Source organism: Aspergillus thermomutatus, assembly GCF_002237265.1.
Source record: "Aspergillus thermomutatus strain HMR AF 39 chromosome Unknown NODE_52, whole genome shotgun sequence".
Lineage (NCBI taxonomy): Eukaryota > Fungi > Ascomycota > Eurotiomycetes > Eurotiales > Aspergillaceae > Aspergillus > Aspergillus thermomutatus.
Window position 1 is genome coordinate 67608 of NW_020798101.1, and position 21756 is coordinate 89363.

A 21756-nucleotide genomic window follows, 5' to 3' on the forward strand; every position below is an offset into this window, starting at 1 on the left:
TGAGTCGCGTAGCACTGCTCTACACATCCTTGTGCCTTTCGTGCCGCTTCGACCCCGAATCGAGCTTCAATGCTGACTTTTCTCTTCATCAACAGCCACTAGCATGGTGATCCCATCATCCTCCGATAATATTGCCAACATGGCATTGTCTAACGGCTTTTCCCCCTCCCTCACCTCGAATTCTCCAGCCCTGAACGGCGAACTGGCTGATAACAACGCCGGTTACAACCCCTCTGAACAATCGAACAATTTCACCTCGTCCGAGTCATCGCCCGAGGTGGAGATGGAGGATGCGTCGTATCATAGCGGCTCTCCTGATGCTGAGGGACTTGGCAGTTACTCTGCTACAGATAGTAGCGAGAAAGGTAGCAGCCCGTCCAGCATCGAAAATTCCTCGTCATCTGAGATTAAGCGTGGCATCAAACGTAAATCATCGTCTATGAGTGAATCCGACTACATCAGACAGAACCCAGATCTGTATGGTCTTCGCCGTAGCGGACGAGCTCGGACCACACGCCATGTTATTCGATCCACCTCTACAGAGTCAGATTCTGGCGCTAGGGTCTCACGCCCCAAGCGTCGACGCCCGGCAGCCTCACAGCGGTCCTCGAAGCGTCCCTCGCCTCCGGCAACTCCGTCATCTTACTCCGCCGAGTCGGATGATGACGAGTATGGCGGACCTTCTCGTACCAGTAAGGCGAAACGTCGGCGTATGTTTCAGCCAGCCTCAAACAGAGAACCTTCACATGCTGAAATCCGTTTCTCGACGCGGAATACTTCTCGTGTTTCCAATTACAATGAAGACAATGATGACGAAATGTTCGGTGAAGATCCTGATGAGGTTATGGACAACTATCAGGCAAACGCTGTGCAAGACGACGGTCCAGCTGTAGATGTCGTGCTAAACCATCGCCCCAAAGAGGGAGTCAGTCCTGGTGACAAGAATGTTAATGAGCACTCCTTTGAATTGTACATCAAATGGCAGGGGGAATCTCATTACCATGCCACATGGGAAACTCTCGAATCCCTTGGAAAGAAGTGCCGCAACAATCGCCGAGTTGATAACTACATTCGCAAGGTTCTTTCTGAAGAGCTGCGTATGAATCATGCCGGAGATGCCCTTCCCGAGGAGCGTGAAAAATGGAACCTTGACCGTGAAAGAGATATGGAGGCTATCGAGGACTACAAACAAGTTGAAAGAGTGATCGCGATGCGGGATGGTGATGAGGGAACAGAGTATCTCGTCAAATGGAAGCGACTGTTTTACGACTCTTGTACCTGGGAGAGCGAAAGTCTCGTCAGCCAGATCGCTCAACGCGAGGTCGATCGCTTCTTGGACCGTGCCTCTCATCCTCCCTCGTCTGACAAGACCGAGATGAACCCTGCGACTCGCAAACCCTTCGAACCAATCAAAGGCACACCGAGCTTTTTACAGAACGGCGAATTGAAAGATTTTCAAGTCAAGGGAGTCAACTTCATGGCTTTTAACTGGGTCAAGAACCGCAACGTTGTTCTGGCTGATGAGATGGGATTGGGTAAAACCGTCCAGACGGTCGCCTTCATTGCGTGGCTGCGTCATGTCCGACGCCAGCAGGGACCTTTCATCGTCGTCGTCCCTCTCTCGACTATGCCATCCTGGGCTGAAACCTTCGACAATTGGTCCCCTGACCTGAACTATGTGGTCTACAATGGAAATGAGGCCGCACGCGCTATGCTCAAAGATCATGAACTGATGATCGACGGGAATCCCAGACGTGCCAAGTTCAACGTTCTACTTACTACCTACGAGTATGTGCTACAGGACTCGACTTTCCTGAGTCAGTTCAAGTGGCAGTTCATGGCCGTCGATGAGGCTCATCGCTTGAAGAATCGTGATTCGCAGTTGTATCAGAAGCTGCTGGAATTCAGATCTCCCTCTCGTCTCCTCATTACTGGAACTCCTATTCAGAACAATCTTGCTGAGCTGTCCGCACTCATGGACTTCTTGAATCCTGGCGTCATTGATGTTGACGTAGATATGGACCTCAATGCCGAAGCGGCTTCTCAGAAGTTAGCTGAATTGACGAACGCCATCCAGCCTTACATGCTTCGCCGTACGAAATCGAAGGTCGAGTCTGACCTTCCTCCTAAAACGGAGAGGATCATTCGAGTTGAACTTTCGGACGTGCAGCTGGAGTATTACAAAAACATTCTTACGAAGAATTACGCAGCCTTGAATGATGGCGCAAAGGGCCAAAAGCAATCCCTTCTGAACATCATGATGGAATTGAAGAAGGCTAGCAACCACCCATTCATGTTCCCCAATGCTGAAACCAAGATACTCAACGGAAGCACGCGTCGTGAGGACCAAATAAGAGCACTCATCACAAGCAGCGGGAAGATGATGCTTCTCGACCAGCTCTTGGCCAAGTTGAAACGAGATGGTCACCGCGTTTTGATTTTCAGTCAGATGGTGAAAATGCTTGACCTACTCGGCGAGTATATGGAATTTCGTGGCTACTCGTATCAGCGCTTGGATGGAACGATTCCTGCTGCTTCGCGCCGTCTGGCTATTGAGCATTTCAACGCGCCCGGCAGTAGCGATTTTTGCTTTCTTCTGTCTACTCGGGCGGGTGGTCTAGGTATCAACCTTATGACTGCCGATACTGTCATTCTGTTTGACTCAGACTGGAATCCTCAGGCTGACCTTCAGGCGATGGCCCGAGCACACCGGATCGGTCAAACCAAACCAGTGAGCGTATACCGTCTTGTTTCGAAGGATACCGTTGAAGAAGAAGTTATCGAGCGAGCTCGCAACAAGTTGTTGCTCGAGTTCATCACTATTCAAAGGGGCGTCACTGATAAGGAAGCATCGGAGATTCAAAGCAAGATGGCCCGGAATGGCATTTCCGTTAGCGAACCGAATTCCACCGAGGACATTTCCCGTATTCTCAAACGGCGCGGTCAAAGGATGTTCGAACAGACTGGAAACCAGCAGAAATTAGAACAGCTCGACATTGATTCGGTGTTGGCCAACGCAGAATTGCATCAGACCGAACAGGCCGAAGGGATCCAAGCTGACGGCGGCGAGGAGTTCCTTAAAGCCTTTGACTTCGTTGACATCAAAGTCGACGATCTTACTTGGGACGATATCATCCCCAAGGATCAACTGGACGAAATCAAAGCCGAGGAAAAGCGCAAGGCGGACGAAAAGTACCTGGCCGAGCAAATCGAAATGAGTCGACCCCGCAAACGCAATGCTCCCGCTGATGGGCAGGACTCTCGCGAAGAGAGAAAGGCCAAGCGACAAGCCAAAGCTCAGGTCACTGTTGATGAAGGGGACAGCAGCTCTGACGAAATTGACCGGCTGGACCCTCGGCTGGATCCGAAACGTCCTCTTGATACATCAGAGACCCGCAATCTTTACCGGGCCGTCACACGTTACGGACACATGCAAGATCGCCCAGAAGAACTCTTGCGGGCAGCCCGTCTTGTGGGTCGGGACAAGGAAACTGTTCTTGCCGTGATGCGGGAAATGTGTGATATGGCTGCCAAACTCATCCGAGACGATAATGCGAAGATGGAGGCGCTGGAAAATGCAGGCAAGACGGTAACAAAGAAGGAGAGGAAGGCTGTCTTGTTTGATTTCAATGGCGCTACCCGCTTGAATGCTCACTATCTCACGGATCGTCCGAACGGCGTGCGCATTCTGCAGCAGGTCACCTCATCAGTTGCTGACATCAAGAGCTTTCGCATTCCGGAAGCAACAAAGGCCGCTGATTATTCATGCTCGTGGGGCGCGCGGGAAGACGGCATGTTGTGCGTCGGTGTCGCTCGCCACGGATGGGGTGCCTGGACCCAGATTCGGGATGACCCGGAACTTGGACTGGGTGATAAGCTCTTCTTGGAGGAGCATCGTGTCGAGCGCAAAAATGAGCGTGCGAACGCCGAGGATAACACAATCAAGACTCCGGGACCGGTTCATCTGGGTCGCCGGGTCGAGTATTTGCTATCAGTGCTGAAAGACAAGTTGACCAACGGCACCAATATTTCTGCCAGGAGGGCTGTGGAAAACCATCATCGCAACAACCGGAGTGCCGCTCGGACCAATGCAAGCGCCAGCGTCTCGGCCTCGCCCGCACCGTCTGTCCCGCGCAAAGGTCACCGTGAAGCAGACCGTCAAAGACACCGTTCTCAGACCCATGGCGCCCGTGACAGTGTGGAGCGAAACCACACTCCAGGTCCGGCTTCTCGCCCAAAGTCCGGCCAAGAGAGTGACCGTCGTCGCAAATTGTCTGACGCCTCGAGTGAGGATGTTCGTCGTCGTAAACCGAGTGAGCGTAAATCGAGCGATAACGGCAATTCCGACGAGATGCTTCGCCTCTTGTTCAAACCTATTCTTTCATCACTTGAGCGAGTTTCTACTGTGACTAGAGCCAACATCCCAAACAAAGCGCGCCGCGCCTCGGAGTTGCGCAACCAACTTGGCTACATTGGCGGATTCATTCGGAAGACCTTAAAAGGAGACAATTACATGCCGTCTCTTGAAATTCGCTTGTGGTGAGTTCATTTCAGAAACAACCGGCTGGTACGGCAGTTCGCTAACCATTCCGATAGGGAATACGTTGCTATCAACTACTGGCCAAATAAAGAAGCTGGAGGTCGTCAACTCCAGACAATGTATCAGAAAATCGTTGCTGCCAACAATGCAAAGGCCAGCAAGGACGCGCCTGCGCCAACTCCATACTCTGCTAGAGATTAGACTGGGCGTTCATCGCGCGTTCGACAAGGTAATCATCGATGCCTTGTCTAGGAGACCTTCAATCTTTTCCTCTTTTACCCCTTTTATCAAGCCTCTTCTTGAGCTACATCTATGCATACGTGAAACGGCATCACATTGGAGTTTGGTCGTCGGAATGATTGACAAAGGTGGTTTCGAGCGGGCTCCTCATGACATGTTTGGTTTATTTATGTAAAACTCTTTTCTTGTTTTCATGTTTTCACGGGTTTCATATGGACCTGGCCCCCCCGACTTCGGAGCGTTGGGCCTCGTCATATTTCTGCATCTTGTCGTTTTTTTTTTTTTTTTTCCATTTACAGGGACCCCCCTTAGGGAGTGTTGGGCCCTGCTATGTATGTGTTGTCATGTTTCTCCAAGCCCATACGGGCCCCCCAACTGGCGTTGGGCCCTATGGTGATGTCCTTTCGCATTTGTTATTTTTATCTTCGTGTATCTTCAATTATGGGGTCACTCCCTGGAGTTTGATTTCGTTTTGGGATCATTCGTCGTTTCTGGGAGATGCATTCGATGATGCGTTGTAGACCTCTTTTTTCATGTCATTTTTGATGCTTATGGTGTGCTGCTTTAGCGATCATCTGGGCTTGACATTGTCGAATATCTTATTTCATCTGAGTTTTTTCTGCAGGGACATGGAGAGAGGAAAAAAAGAACATGATTCTCATCACTTCTGTGCTTGATATTGGATGCTCTTGAAGATCTTTCGTAGTCCGCGTAAGATGAGTTAGCGTATCGAGGTTGGTCTGGCACCTGGGAGACTACAGATAAGTACAAAGACTTGATGCGATACTAGGTAGTGGGATGGTAGATTGATTTTCATATTCCCGACCTATCAAAATAATGATACAAGAGCTTATTGTTCGACCTGCAGATACATCCATGCATTGAAAAGTCCGGTGTGCCACATTGAATCGCAAGTACTGTAGAAAAATCCTCAATGACGCCGAAAGCTTAACCCGCGAAAGACCAGTATAGAGAGAAAGTGGATAGGGATCCGGAGAAGGAGACAAAAGCCATGTAGCATGGATCATGGAGGGATGGACATCGAGTCACGGCTCAGATTCGCCTCCGCTTCAGCCACAGCTACATGCTGTCCGTGCTGCTGTTTCTGGACACCATTTGGGGCATTACCTGGTCCGGCTGGGAGACCCTCGGTGCCCACAATGGCACTGAACAAGCGGAGTTCGGCGTCGATGACATCGTCGAAAACGGCCTCCTTCTCCAGCCACGACTGCTTCCTCTTCGGCCTGATCTTCTCCCATTCCTCCTTCAGCTCCAGGCCTTCCTTCTCGGCCCAGTGGATCTGCCGACGAAGCAGCCGGTAGAGATCGTAAGGCCGGAGCTGGAGTTCGCGCTCGTCGAGACCGATCTCGGGACCGAACTCGGGTAGTTCGAGCTCGTCGAGGTCCTCGGTGACGACTGCCTCATCGTTGGCGCTTTCGCTGTACCGGTCTGCCTCGTCCTTGGGGGGTTGCGATAGCTTCAGTCTGATGCGCTGGAGTTTACTGACGGGAGTTCCGGCGGGGGTTCCCACCGCGGAGGCTGGGACATTGTGGCCTTTCGGTACGGGGTCGGAGGGTCGGAGGGCTTCTGTCTCGTGGACGGTTCGCATGTGTTTGGCGAGGGCGTCTGAACGGGTGAAACTGCGGTCGCATTCTGGAGGAATTTGTTAGCTCCGCACTCATGGCGATTATGTCAAGCAGAACAAGGGGGGTTGAGAGGGAGGTCTCACCTGGTAGCGCACAGTAGAATGGCTTCTCCCTTGTATGGCTCCTCATATGTGCGCGCAGCGCGTAGCCGCTCGCATGCGTTTGGCCCTTTCGAGGACAGTCGGACCACTCGCAGGAGTATCTCTTCTGTCGGTTACCGACATGATCGTTGTGGATGTGCTGGACTAAATCGTCCATGTTGCCGAGATCGCCCAGGTTGCATCCCTCCCACCGACACACGGTGACCTGGTCGTTGCCCTGACCGCTGTAGTCGTCATCCTGGCTGCCTCCGATCAGGGCCAGGAGGGTGGGAGAGTTGGGGATGTCGCCGGAGGTATCTGACGAGATCGAGGTCGAGGGGGAGGTTGGTGGAAGGTCTTCTTGAAATGTGGTCGAGAGAGGAGTATTGCGATCCCACGACGCGACACCGGTGCGACGACGCTTGGAGGGAGGCAGGGTTGAGGCGGACGGCGAGAAGGCATGCTTGAGGTCTTCGCGATCCGACATTTCGTCGGACGCAATTGAGGAGAGGGGGGAACCGGGAGATTCGGTCATTGGGATAGGCCTTGAAGCCAGCGCCGGGGATGAAGAAGTTGAGGATAGATGCTGAACTGGATAGAAAGCTGATGCCGGTAGCGCTTCACTACTGCGGAGTGTTGCTGCTGATGTTTGATTCGAGTATACATGCAACGAGCAGCACGTGATGAGGCTATTCCGATCGAAGAAAAACCCGCACAATCACAGAATCTTCTCTCCTTCTCCTATTCAGCTTCAAACAACAATCAATTGCTCGACATCATGTCATCAATAGGCCGTATTCTCGCCAGCGAATGAACCACAGCAGCTTAGTCCGGAATTCAGTGTAAGTACTTTCGTTCAGCCCGCTCTTTTTTGCATGATGATTTAATCAAGAATTCTGCAATGCGGACAATCTCCAGTCTTATGTGAGATTGCATGTTGACTATTCTACACTTGATCTGACTTATCCTTTGGCCTTCAACGTATTCTTCTATGATTCTCATGACAATGTGCTGACCAGACCAGAATTATAGGACTATAGCTGGATAGCTGTCTGTTATTAACATCTCTACATGTACCATATTCAATACAAAATCTGCTCATCAAGTCATCACCCCAACAATCTCAGCAACATTCAACAACCCTAGTACCGAGCACCACGCACTTCATGTTCCTTGAGAATTCTGTCAAGCTCAACCATTTCGGCATCAGATAGACGGGGAACTCCCTGCAAATTCTGCGTAACCTTGTCGCTCGTTGTACCCCCAGGGATCGGAATGATGGTAGGCATGCCTGGCTTGCCGCTCAGGGTCAGCAGCCAGGCCAATGCGATCTGGACGGGTGCGACGCCCTTGCGAGAGGCCAGGTCCTTGACCTCGTTGACAAGCTTGATGTTGTGCTTCATCGCCTCGTCCTGGTACTTGGGCAGCAACCTTCGGAAGTCACCCTCGGGGATCTCAGATAGGCTAGTGAAAGCACCGGCCAGCACTCCCCGGCCCAGAGGCGAGTACGCGACGAGTGGAATCCCCAGTTCCGCACAGGTCTTGGCCACGCCGTCGTTCAAGGTGTGGATGTCCCAGAGAGAGAGCTCAACCTCTACCGCCGCAATCGGGTGGACTTTGTGTCTGTTCCCAGCCATCAGTAACAGCGTAGACCAAGCAGTAGTCAAATCGGAAGTAGAACGTACGCTCGCCGAATCGTCTCCGCATCCACCTCACTCAGCCCAATCCCCTTGATCTTGCCCTCCTTGACAAGCTGAGCCAGGATAGTGACCGTCTGCTCGATCGTTGTGTTAGGATCCTGCCTGGCGCACTCGAAGATATCAACCGTCTTCTTCCCGTCCAACACACGTAGACACTCATCCACGCTGCGGCGGATATTCGCCTCCGAGCCATCCGGAACCAACTGGCCCCGCTTCAGGCCGCCCTTGATACTCAGAACCACCTTGTCTGCGCTCTCGGGGTACTTGGTGAAATACTTGTTCAGCAGATGCAGTGAGTTATACTCCGGGGTGCCGTAGAGCTCGCCGCCGTTCCAGAAATTCGAGCCCAAGGCGAGGGCCGTGTTTAGTGTTTCGAAGCATTGCTCTTCAGAGGGGGGTTGAGGGTTCCATGTCATTCCTGGCCTGGTCAGTAGGGGGCTCAATTGAGCGCAGAGGCGCGAATTGGAGAATCACGTACTCATCATGCCGTAGCCCGTGGGGCCGACTTCTTTTCCAACAAGAGAAGGCATTTTTTTTCCTTCTTGCACTGGAGTACTGCGCAATGTCAACCCGATGTGCTATGTACAATTAGATGTAGTTCAGCGATTGATCCCAGGCAAAATTTAGGGCACGTAGTGTAGTATTTATGCTTCGATTGCGCTCGTTCAAGTTGATGGATATCAAGTCGTTGGATCATTCAGGGTCCGCCCCGCTCCGGACACCGGCAACACCGCGGCGGACTTAGCTAGATTATCACCGTCAAGCTTACATTGTACCCTTTAACTCTATTCTTCTTATTTCTGGTTTTGTCACTTGGCCACGGGCGAAGAGCCGGTTATCGAGAACGCGAAAGCTGTCATCACCAAGGTTGCTCGCTGTCCGATTTGACTCGGACTTAAGAAAGAAATACAGAGTATCATGGTGCGAACCCTGATGTCTTACGGGGTACGGGCATGGGAGACGAAGTGTCGAAGGACGACTACCATAGATTTTGGTTAAGATGCACTTTTCATTATCAAAATCGCTGGCTCGTACATAACCCTGCCATCATAAGTCATTAACATCTGCCGTGCTGAAGCGTATATCACCCCGAAGGAGGGCACCATCAAAGAAGAGCCAACAGAAACCGCAAAACAGATGAGTATCCGCCCTCCATAGACCGAAACCATCATTCTCAGAATCCCCAAGTCCGGACGTCTCACACTTACAGCGTAACCTCATCCTGGGTGAGGAACGCCTCGTGGAATTTGTCCACAATTGTGGAGAGAACATCACCCACGAACCCGACGGGGTCCTTCATGCCGTTGATCTGCTGGCCATCTGACTTTTTCGTGCTTTCGTCGACGACGGAGTTTTGCTCGGCCGTGACGGTGCTATTGGGGCTGTTGCTGTCGTCGATGACCCCGAGGTCCTCTACCTTCGACTTCCAGTCATCTAGCTTGTTCAGGGCTCCGAGACCCAGCGTGTTGAGGATGCTATGCATGAGCTTGTCGCGGTATTCTTCGGTTGAAGGGATTACTCTCTGCGGAGTTGTTAGTGGTCGAGGAGTGAGTATGTCGTAAGGGCGATAAGGGACGTACGGGACTAGGAGATCTTGAGTGTAGATCACATCTCGATAGGCCATTCCCTGACATGGAGACGGGACGAGTCGATCCGAAGGAGGATAAAGCTAAGATAGTGAGGAGGAGAAAGTTCAGGAGCATCGATGACCGCGTCGACTGCGACATGTTGAGCGACCAAGTGGGATATAGACTGTAGGTTCTTGTGGCTTGCTTCGGTGATAGGATGAGGATATCTTGGCAATCCAGATGATCTCGTGAAGGATGATTTGAGGATGGGATGAATCATGAGTGGTTCCGGCAACGATTGCCACGATCATCGAGCACTTCATATACCCCATGGTTTCTGAGATTCTCCCTTGCGCGGTCGATCTGCCGCCGTCAGGAATGCGGGAGTGGCTGGTGAAGCAACGGCTAGGATTCCACAACGCTTCGAGATCGATCGATATTCGCTGATGCGGCTGGTGATGAGGACTACATGGTTACCTCATTGCTGTGGCACAGAACCGGAATGACGCGCCTGGTGAAAGAATTGTGGACATAGTCTATCATTTAGAGTTAGTAGCTTTCTATTCGTCTCTCAAGTTTAGTTGATGGTCGCAATGTTTCGCTAAAATACTGTCCTTGAGGAGTGGATGAAGGGGAGTTTGCAAAGGTGGCCGGCGGCCGGCCACCTTTGACATTCCGGTCTGATAACCATACCACCAGTGCAAGACTATTCCCGCCATTGGACATGATGAACCCGCCTCGGTTACAAAAGAATCTCACGTCTTGTGGAGTTTGTAGCAGTTGGGTGCATTCCCGAGTGGTAGAACATCACATAGCATGGCGTTGCACTATGCAGTGGCATAACTATCCTGAATAGCATTCACAGCTGCGGTTTGGATGTGTTTTCTCACTCCTCAGAAGAATGAGCCCGACGCCCCCAAACTGATTGTGCTTGAGGGACAATTCAAGAAGACGTGAGTATAGCCAATGTCACATGTAAATTCAGTGCTAAGCTTATAGCTATACTAAAGTCTGAATAATGAACGCCGCGGATGTGGGAGGATCTCCCCGCAGTCACCCGAACAGATTGAAGATCCGATAGACTCTTGCCAGAGTTGCAGTCAACATCAACTCATGTCAAATCGTCCTGACAATTTTCTCTTCCTTTGAGAAGTATTATCATTTTACCGCCTCAATCAGGCCGATAATCGCTCAAGACCTACCCTCAAACTCCCAGAATGTCCACAAACAAAGACCTCTACAACCGAGGCCTCGAAACCCGTCGGGCCGTCGTGGGTAACGAGCACGTTGACCGTTCCCTCAACAACGCAACCGACTTCTCCCGCCCAATGCAAGAGATGATCACCGAGTGGGCCTGGGGAAACATCTGGAACCGCCCCGGGCTAGACCGCAAGCAGCGCAGCCTCCTCAACATCGGGATGTTGACGGCATTGAACCGCTCGCATGAGCTGGGTGTTCATATCCGCGGCGCAGTCAACAATGGACTGACGGAGATTGAGATCCGGGAGGCGATCATACATGCGACTGTCTATTGTGGTGCACCGGCGGGAATGGAGGCGACGAGGACGGCAGAAAGGGTGTTGAACGAGATGGCTGAGAAAGGGGAGCATCAGCGCGAGCTAAAGTAACCAATCCATGATCTGTGATAAGTCTTCAGTTTGTTCAGAAGGTCATGAAAGTTCTGTCCTGGTGCCACTAAATCAGCTCTTGTCAATCCTCCCATCGCGATTTGACTGCTGATGTTTGCCCTTGGCCCTCTGGTTTATGGACCTTTGGTCAAGGACCGGTATATCTGGAGATTAGGTTGTTAGACAGAGGGTTCTATGAATTTGAATTGTGAAACCGAGTAGGGGGTGGTTTATTGACTCGAGCTGGCAGATTGTAGTGTCAGTGGGGATGTCTGGGAGGCAGTGTGTAGGACTTACTACGTGAGCGGCATCCTATATCCTGCACAGTGCTGCTCTGCCTTGCTGTTTGGGTCAGTGAATCATTGCTGTATTGTAGCTCAATGCCAGTTGCATGCTGTTAGGGGGATAATCAGTTCATCACCTAATGCAAGTCCAGTCTGACAGCCAGTTTGAATGTCCTTCACCAGGAACCAGACATAGATAGATCATCATCTGAAGAGATGAAAGGCATGGTTGCTCTGATATGATGCGGTCAAATTAAGAAGTCCTTGCAAACCCATCAATCCACGATCCTCTTTACCTGCGCACCAAGAACTAGAAACTGCCTGATAGCCAAGCTGCTGCAGCTGCAGGTTTGCTCAACGTCCTCGTGAGGTTGCATCTAGCAGCCTGAAGTTCAAGGCACGTATCCGCTATGCAGTACTTCGTACATCCAAACCACAACAAACAACCTGTACTTCTTCCAAGAGGGAATGCGCCTGCGCCTCGCCCGTCTAACGTCACCTTAGAAGGCTTAGACAAGACTCCAAGAGACAGCCTGGACTCTGTGTGCCCCCTGCTCAGCCACCTTGTCAACCAACCGGAGCCAATGAAGGAACAGAGATAACACAGATCGCGGCGCAGCTGTATGTGCAACATATGGATGACATTGACAAGCCATAACCGATCCGAGCAGGAAACCAGCGGCACCTGCTAGGCAGAAACATTCCTTGACGCGATCTGACCCATCTACGAGAGTGAAGCGTGTTAGATGTTGGCATCGCATGAATCGAGCGATGCGGAACACAGTCAAATCCATGGATAGTGCCACTAAACGGGAAGCAAATGAACCAGCCCAACAGTCTCCATAGATTCTTTAGCGCATAAACTATGAGAGTACTCAGCTCATCCAGCGAAACCCTGACATTTGCTCGTATCTAACCCACTTCGGCCCTGATCCGGACAACCCTAGTCGAAGCGCCTGGGCCCCACTTGCTGACCACGGGCATTCGTATGCATCTACGTAAGTTGGCTGGTTATTAAAGTTATCAAACCATCAAGCGAGGACGCCAACAGGCTAGCGATGCAGTAGTAGGGCGCCTCGGAGGATTCTGCTATCTAGTTTGAAAGCCGTATTGAGGCCCTGTGGCTTACGTACTGCCGCATGACCAGCCACAGGCAGAGCGCTAAGTGCACAAGGAGATTAGCATACGTAGGCCCTGATACCAGTGTTCGAGTGGTATCGAGATAGTTACCAGGGCCTACACCCCTCCTGGATATCAGTCCATGAAGCTACCTAACTATCTTGGTGCTAGACGCCGCCGTTCCCTGATTCTAGGGGTGTCTAGGCGTGGCCAGGGCAGGTCGCGAACCCCCACTGCGTGACGTTTCTGCTTACGCAGCTTATTGCAACTAAGCTTCGGCTTTGTCTTTGTCATGAGTTTTGGATTTTTCTTGTGTCATTAGGATCAAATTCAATCTGGTCTTTTCTTTCCTTTCCGAGCCCGTGTGGTTGTTCGGTTCAGACGGGAGTCTCCTATCTGATGTGGGCTGTTGGACTGGGGATTTTGTTTGCTTGGTTTGACACGTACTATGTACTCAGAACGAAAGAGACTGTTAGTATCTGCTCCACAACCTGCGTGAGGGGTTAATGTGGTCCCACAATCCAATATTGACTGACTCGAATCCATGCGTGAGGTTTGGTTTACAAAAATAAATTACATGGTACGCCCTACCTTAGGCACATTAGCTGAAAATGAAATACAGCTATCTCATTACCTAAATTACCTTGATGCATTACAAGCCAAAACACACTACCTACAGTCAGAGTTTGGGTCCCAAACTTTGTGTAAGAAGACCCTGAAGATCTTGACTCAGAGAACGGGTTTATCCAGCCAAGGAGCATTTGAATAGCAACAACTCCTGAATGTAGGACTGAAATATCAAAATAAATTCACTGTATATCTCTTGTAATATCTAATTCAACTAGCAATCTCTATCAAAGTCTCCCAAAAAACAGTCCCGAAATGTCCCAAACCCATTCCTGGCCGACTCAGGATCCTGCCCTTTCCATTCTCACGGATATTCTCCGGACTAACTTACTCCAAGCGATTCTCAGGGTCTGGGTCTCTTCTCACCCCTCGTGGCGGTTTCACTGGGAGCTTTCGGCAGAAGCATGATTGCATTATTTGTCCGATGCTGTGATCGTCAAGGTTCACATACCAGCAGGGCAGGGCTCTACTGCGTAGTTAGTTGCCTTGTAAATATCTCATATTTCTCGACATCATTATTGTTGCACTGCTGATCATCATACAATCGAGTCGAAACAAGACCAACAGGATCATAGAACATGTGCATAGATAAGGTAGTGCAGCAGCCGCGGGTAGCCTGGCAGTTGTTCTATGAGCCTGCTCAGGGCTAAAGACCCTTGTCTAAAATCCAAGTAGTAGACAATTTACTTCATAGATAAACACCACTCGGACCCTACATCAACACGGCTGGCCTAATCTCCGGCCTACTACCAGTGTCAGTGCCACGGGACTGAAGAAGAGGCGCAAATGCCTACGTATGCAAAGCGCCATCGAAATCTAAAAGAGATTGACTATCAAACATTGGGCGTTTCCAAGGGTCCAAGATGAAAAAAAAAAAAAAAAAAATAAATAAATAAAAAATAAAAATAAAATAAAAAAAAGGGAGAGAGAGAGAAAGGAAAATGAACTACGGAGTAGACGGTGTTTCTGAGTTCTAACCACTTGTAAAGCTCTGATCTGGCGCTTGTTTTCGGCCCCCTTCTTGGCCCTTGAGCTGATTTTAGGGCTGAGAAGTGAGGACATCGTCAGCACTTGGCATGGTAGCCTGACAGTCTGACCAAGTGTTACCAGCTCTCAGCATCTAAGCCGAAGTCGGCAACTTTGATGCTGACTCTGACTGACAGGGGCCAGCATACATCAGCGGTTGCGGTTTTGCAGGCCCTGACTGCGGTTCACCGTCCATGAGATATGACCTGATTTGTAATGGTTCATGTGCCAGGCAAGTCTGACACAGAATCGCGATCTGGACTCGATTGAGGTTTGGATTGAATAGGATCGGGAACGGTGGGGTATTTGGGTGTAATAGGACGGGATATCACCACGATGATACTTGGGTTGTGCTGTACCTACGCGAGGTGTGTTCTGTAAATGTCGTGACTCGCTGGAAATACCTTACCGTATGATGATCGGCTCGTATCTAATCCGAGGTACCTGGCGGATACGAATACGACGGGTACCTATGAAGTGAGCCTTGGTGCCGGCATTTGTGGTACGGAGTATTATTGATACCCGTGTTACTCGATCCATCAGAGTCAACAGGGGGACATGAGGTTAACGGTACCTGGTACACCGTTTGTCCATAAGACAATGATGAGGCATCTCACTAATCAAGCGCAGCACAGCTAGGGTCCTTCAACTCATTTAGATTTCAGATAATAGAACAGTCGATAGTCGTGAGGGGCACTGTGAAAACAGGAAACATACAGAGCGGCATTAGATTGCACCAACTACCAAGCTAGGTACTGTAGGGAGTACGTAGCCCGCTTTAGCCTACTCTAGTCGAGTCCCATGATTCAAGATGGCTTCGTCAGTAACGGTTAGAGCAGAGTGGTGGCATACGTAACCCTCGACACGGCTGCGATGCTTGCCCATTTTCTCGCTTGAGGTCCATATTTAGAAGGTGAATGTGCTTACAGTGCCTCGCAGTTGCGACTCGCAAGATGTACGCTCAAAATATTGAGCGTGAACGCTCAGCCCCAGAAGACCAGTCTTATGATGACCATGCCCATAGAGTCAGGCAAGAACGGTGCTGATGACCTCCAACATCAGATCAGTGATGTTGATAAGCCGTGTCTAGACTCTCAGCGAATGATGATCAGCGCTTTGGTCGAATCTTGGCGACGTGTCAACTTCCGCAACAGCTTAGCCGTTATTATCACTGGTCACCAGCTGTTATGCGTTAAGCATTCTCAGGTTTGTCTATCGATTTGCGCTTGTGAGTGACGGGACGGGAGTTCAGGGAAAAGAGGGACATCCAAGGAGTCAAGGACACATGCGCCATGCTCCGAACTGAGACGTAGCATTTTGACTGGATAGTCCTGCTTGACGTCAGAAACACCCAGATGCATGGTGTTTATGACGCTTTGCTCTTTCTGATCATTCCCGGACCATCGAAATGATCATGACATGGTAAAGGAGTCAGAATATCCAAATCTTATTTCATGGCCAAGACGCGGGACCTTCACAAAGGTCTTGTGCTGTCTGCTAACTCCTGACGCGTATGTTGGAATTATGTGGGGTAGCTCGAATCTCACCACTTTGGCAATAATGTGAATGACCTGATGAGTATGCCAATCCACTGTTGTACTGATCAAGTCCCAGCGGCTATGACCTCTGATGGTTAGCAGTTGAGACACATGACTGGCCACTTTGAAATTAATGATATCTGAGTCCACGATGCTCATTATCTCCTGTTTAGAATGGAGTTATGAGCGGCTGCTCAATTATCGAGTCAACGTCGACAACGCGTATGCTTGGTCCCTCATGTCTTCGGAGGAAGTTGCTGGATCTACTATTGAACGAGCTCGTTGGATCTGGTGCTCTGCTTCAGCATGGACATCATGCCCAGTCTAGCAGAAAAGGGGAAACCAGACCGCGATAAGGACACACGCATCATCAAACGAGTTATGTAGTCCATTATCCGAAACAGGGTCTACTTGTGGCTTGCGGCTTCTGGTTCCTTCAGCATTTTGACGCGTAAATCAAGACTTGACCTATTTCCTGTGTTATTATTGGTATACAAACCGCAGTATGAAAATAGATTTGAAGCTATTTGTTCTTCTCAAGATAGTCTGGTCTTCCAGAACACTAATGGAATGAAATGGGGATAGGAATAGTCAAGTTGACAAGACTGCACTGAAGAATAATACTCCTGACGGTTGTTTGGAAAGAGAAACAACTCTGATATCCACCCGGGTGGAGCTCAGCCACATACAGGAGGTAATAATTAATTTACATACAGGCGTACTCGGGTTTCCCGAGTCTGATCCTAACAAACCCGAGACGGGCGGACAAGAGTACCCAAAGAGGGATTCGATAATCGATGATGATTATCTGATGGAAAATCAAACTCGGTGATCATGAGGAATGAGTTTACAAGCGACATACAGCCATTTCAGCTGAGAACTGAGAGTGATTTAATGAACACATAAACAAAGCTACAATTACAATTTGACGACTCAATGTAGACTGCATTTGCATGACTTCAAAAGTATGGGGGTTATGGGTAAAAGCTTGTCCGGAAGCTCTGTTCCCCGGGGATATTTCACAGATAGAGTAGACGGAGTACGGAGTAGACGAAGACCAAACCCGGTCATGATAGGCAAAGCATTTTCTTGCAGGCACGAGCTGCCAAAACCACCTACTTATCAGTATACAGCACAATTGACATAGATTTAATCTGATGAATAGGGTACAGGGTTTGGGACTCTTTTTTCGTTGATCCAGGGAGTAAATAATCGAATAAACCTCAAGACAGATACCTACTTGGTTTTGGTAATCCCAATACCTTACCTGTTAAAGTTTATGGTATGCTCGTGCAGGAACTTGGGTACCTTAGTACCTGAGAGGTAGGTACCTACCTTAAGTAACCTGAAGAAGATACTTGGTATTTGAGATTCTTACTCTGTACTTTGGATTTTTATGCAGAAATTTCCCCCCAGAGGAACGAAGTACGTATGCATTACCCAATTAGTTAACCACCACTCTGCGCTCAAGACTCAAGACTCCATGGTTATAAATGCTAAGGACACCAACAATCAATTCCTCCCTTGTCATTGGTAGCCGAGCCTAACCTAATTAATCTTGGGTTAGTCACTTCTACTAGGAACAGGGACTCTTGAACTTTTAGAACTTTTTAGTCAACTTCCACAAGACACCACAATACCACATCAATAATGGCACCACAGCCGAACTAGCCGGAGCCACTCCCTTCCCTCAAATCTCATCCCGTTTGCTCAAAAACATATCTACAGTATCTACCTATTATTATTTATTTATTTACTCCCTGCCCTAGACTATCTAGCTGACGACAGGCACACGTATCAGTCAGGGGCGCAGCCAATGACAGTGGAGTGATAGATCTGGTTGGAACGGGGTTCTGAGGGGTCTGCAAATGAAGGGTCTGAGTCTACACTTTACATAGGTACAGTACCTAGTAAAGTATACATCACGGCGGAAGATTAGGTACCGAAACCAATTAAGTCTTAATACTTATTGTCCCTTTCAGCTCAGCTTCAGGGTATTATTGCAGTCTGTGGTAGACTGGGATCAACATACTCCGTACTACCAGTACATGACAGAGCCCTCTGGCGTAGTCAGCGGAGTAATTGATCCCCGTTGACTAGAGTACCTAGATTCCTCAGGTACGTACCCTACGGAGTAATCGTCTCGCACCCACAATAGTGTGGCTGTTCCTTGGGGTGGGTTCCATAACTTTCTCTTACTACGTACTGTTACGGATAGTTGTTGACATCTGCCCCGTTTATGGGCTCGTCAAGTTGCGTGGACAGCGGTTCCCAGCACCAGCCAACTAGTGTGCCCAAGTTGTGGATGTACTTCGGAGATACCTGAGCCACATTATGGTACGGACTATGGAGTAATCTTCCTAGAACTCCTTGAGAATGCGTATGCATTTGTTCCATATTTCGAACTTAGACAGAATCTCATTATTTTCAGGGCGTCAGAGGATATTCAATCAGATAAACACTCTGATTCCTATTGCTGTTTTCTTGAAAATCTCGGCTCTAGAATGGGTACCGGCCTTTCTTGACTCCGTACTCCGTCTATGTGCTTGTAATAGGTGACCCCTCCACTGTCATCAAACAAACACAGACGGACTTAGGACCATCCGTCTACATATCAAAATAATCAGCATCCATTCATTATTGTTTCCATCTGGATTGATTGGATATTCTGGTCTAGCATTCTACAAATGAAGATGCCTACTTTCTGCTCCACTCCCTCCACTAGTGGTGTGGATTCTTGTACTCGACGACCAAAACCACCAAGACACTAGTTAACTCGCACTCAACTGACTTTCAACATGGCCAGAGCTCCTCCAAAGACCCTGGACGGGTTTCAAGATGCTCCTGTTAACCTCAGTAGTCAGTCTTCGCCGTCGTCGTTGTCGTTGTCGTTGTCGTTGTCGTTGTCGTCGTCGTCGTCGTCTTCTTCCTTTATCCTCTTTCTCTTCGGCTTCATAATTCCCTCTCTCTGCTCCCTCTCCCCGTTCTCTTTTCTTCCTGTCATTTATCATCTTTTCTCCTATCATCAACCTGATTCCGCTTCTCTCTCTCTCTCTTCTCCTCTACTCTCTTTTCTCTTTCCTAATTCGACCCTTCCCTCCACCGTCCTCTATAATCACTTTCGCATCTTCCGTCTACCATTGACATATCATCTCTCCTCCTTTCACCAAGCATTTACCGGACTAGTGCCCCATTGAGAGATCTATCAGCCACCCAGTTTACTATCTTCGTCAGTTCCGTCATCAGTATCATCCGTGGTGGCCATCTCAACTACCGCTGAATCCATTATCGCACATGAACTAGAACCTTGGGCTCTATTATTTTTCTCGTGCCGCTATTTTTCTCGTCGTGCACTTTTCTAAAAGGCTGTTGCGAGAGCCCTGATTCATCCGTGGCCAAAGAAATTTTGGCGAGTTTTCTGTCTTGACATAAGGCGAGCGGTACGACCAGGCCAGTTTAAAACGTCTGTCAAGGACATCGCAACCCTCCGACAGTCGATTTCTTTTTGCCAAGAGGAAAGGGGGCTTTGTTTTGCGATAATTGCACCATACCGACTTCTATCGGTTGGTGGTGGATCGTTCTTGGCCCTTGGCTCTTCTTACGATCAAAAGGGCTGTGAGAGACCCATCCGGGAATCCAGCAGCGTCAAGACAGACCGTAAGGCGAGTTTACTTATCAGGCTGCTGTCTGGTCTGCGCACACAATTGCTCTCTCTGCAGATCGGGTCGTGTTACACGAGCGAAAGAACAAACACTTCAAATACAGCTGGTTCGTCCTTCTTTCTTTCATATCTAGGACTCTTCTTTTTTCGACTCTTTCCCATACGCTTCTATCTCTTCCGTGCTTTTATCTTCTGCTTTCTCTGGGCATTTTCATTTGTGATGGACGAGTAGGCTTTTGTGGTCTCGGTCACACAGTCTTAAATCGATCATGGAAAGAAGAGAGAACGGGAGAAGAAAGCAAGCCGGAGGAGATCAAGGATGGACTGAGCGGTAATAACAGACAAAAAGCTAAACAAAGAGCTAATCAGTCATCCCTTATTCTAGGTACATTCAGTAAGACTGTTGGGTCAGGAGATGGCCAGCTGCAAGTCAAGCTTTGTTTCCATCTTGAACAATGATGACCATCCGTCATTTGCAGTTCGATCAAGCCCTGAAATATCCAGACAGCCATCCACCTCTTCATCATACTCCTATCAGTCAGAGCAGCAGCCGCGAACTTCGTTACCCGATTACAGCTATGGAGCTCCCTACACAGAGTCGACTGCACGATCACCCGGCAGGGTAAAACGACAGCCGTTTGACCCGGTTTCGGAAGCGATGCAGCCCGCGTCACCTGGCTCCTCTGATTGCTCTTCCTACGACTACATCACTCACAACAGCGCGGCCGGTTACTATCGCTCTGGCCGGCAAGATTCCTACGGGTATCCCCCTCCCACAATAGCACCCGCCGAGAAGCGTCTGAGCGGTAACTCGGTGTCCGATGCCCCATCCCCGCCCAGATCCATTGGCGGATCTAAAGATGCAGCCGGTGCCAAAGGGACCAGAAAGAACAAATACCCTTGTCCCTTCGCTGCCAGCCATGGATGTTCAGCGACTTTCACAACTTCGGGACACGCCGCACGCCACGGCAAGAAACACACGGGAGAGAAGAGCGTGCATTGTCCCATATGCAACAAGGCTTTTACTCGAAAGGATAACATGAAACAACATATCCGTACTCACCGCACGCATTCAGAAGACACGCCTGCGGGAACGGTCGAGCGCGATGGCGAGACCGCCAGCGGCCGATGGGCAACGGGGCGGACCAGCCCTCTATATAGCCATTCGCGGTCGGCGAGTCAGTCGCAGACGGATGGGAACGTCTATCACCGCAGCATGAGTACCATGAATATGACGACGTCTAGCGGAAGCCATCGTCGGCATTCGCCTTACTGAGTTGATGACCTTGTTTGAGTTGATAATGAGAAGCCGATGCCTGAGGTGAAACATGAGTTGAAGAGCATAAAAGACAATTCACGAAAAGGTTGTGAGGCAAAGGACAGGGATGCCATATCTTCTATTCACATTTTCCTTCTGTTCAGCTGGACGATCAATCTCAATAGGTCCGGCTTTTGATTCCTTTGGAGTCACGGCGTTTATATCAAGGGGTCGCACTCATGGGAGGCGCAAACGGTGGCTGCTGTGCAGCACCCTCTCTTTGAAACATTTCTTTATCTCAGAGTCTTTTTGACCTCCACCGTCTGGGAAAGAACGGGTAAAGGGGGTCAGAATCATCACTACGGATTCCGGTCGGGTGGAATGACTTGTATATACCTTGTATCATCTTCATGCATGATTTCCCGATCGAATTACCTGTTGTTCATATTTGGATTTGTGCGACCGGCTCTTCAGCGTTTCTTCTATCTTTTTTTCATTTCTCCACATGTCTTTTCATTCTGCTTGCATACCATGACCCGTTGTCTGAGGATGGCCACGAAGGGCCTTGCCGCCATGTACAGTATTCTCTATGTCGATTGCCGATGGTTAGCGAAAGGAAGCTATCATCCCTAAATGATACGAGATATCATTCTCAATTACCGGTAAGAATCGTTGCCGCGTATAATTTTTATAGTGGCCTTTGAAAGTCTGCTCTACTCATAGTTTGGTCGAGTATAGAGAGCAAAAGCTTAGACAGGCAGACAGTTCTAGTAGGCCAACGCCCAACGCTGGCTGGATCTTATTGCACTGGAACCACGGTACGTAGAGCTTCTGGAAACAT

General features: G+C 49.6%; 5 protein-coding genes across 5 annotated transcripts; 3 read left to right on the plus strand and 2 right to left on the minus strand.

The window, feature by feature from the left end:
• Positions 1 to 103: 103 nt before the first annotated feature.
• CDV56_106868 (chromatin-remodeling ATPase CHD1) lies at positions 104 to 4543 on the plus strand (the record flags this gene model as incomplete). The annotated part of the gene is made up of 1 exon (XM_026760487.1): positions 104 to 4543. One exon carries the CDS (start codon positions 104 to 106, stop codon positions 4541 to 4543), a length of 4440 nt encoding a protein of 1479 aa, XP_026616003.1.
• Positions 4544 to 5804: 1261 nt separating this feature from the next.
• Positions 5805 to 7041, minus strand: CDV56_107147 (C2H2-type zinc finger protein; the record flags this gene model as incomplete). Its single annotated transcript, XM_026760766.1, has 2 exons — positions 5805 to 6433; positions 6510 to 7041. 2 exons carry the CDS (start codon positions 7039 to 7041, stop codon positions 5805 to 5807), a joined length of 1161 nt encoding a protein of 386 aa, XP_026616004.1.
• A 607-nt stretch (positions 7042 to 7648) lies between these two features.
• CDV56_107242 (aldo/keto reductase family protein) lies at positions 7649 to 9933 on the minus strand (the record flags this gene model as incomplete). The annotated part of the gene is made up of 5 exons (XM_026760861.1): positions 7649 to 8129; positions 8192 to 8624; positions 8685 to 8761; positions 9415 to 9728; positions 9787 to 9933. The coding sequence occupies 5 exons, from the start codon at positions 9931 to 9933 to the stop codon at positions 7649 to 7651; spliced, it is 1452 nt and encodes a 483-aa protein (XP_026616005.1).
• A 1058-nt stretch (positions 9934 to 10991) lies between these two features.
• Positions 10992 to 11402, plus strand: CDV56_107404 (uncharacterized protein; the record flags this gene model as incomplete). The annotated part of the gene is made up of 1 exon (XM_026761023.1): positions 10992 to 11402. The coding sequence occupies one exon, from the start codon at positions 10992 to 10994 to the stop codon at positions 11400 to 11402; it is 411 nt and encodes a 136-aa protein (XP_026616006.1).
• Positions 11403 to 20315: 8913 nt separating this feature from the next.
• Positions 20316 to 20933, plus strand: CDV56_107779 (C2H2-type zinc finger protein; the record flags this gene model as incomplete). Its single annotated transcript, XM_026761398.1, has 1 exon — positions 20316 to 20933. One exon carries the CDS (start codon positions 20316 to 20318, stop codon positions 20931 to 20933), a length of 618 nt encoding a protein of 205 aa, XP_026616007.1.
• Between the last annotated feature and the right edge of the window lie 823 nt (positions 20934 to 21756).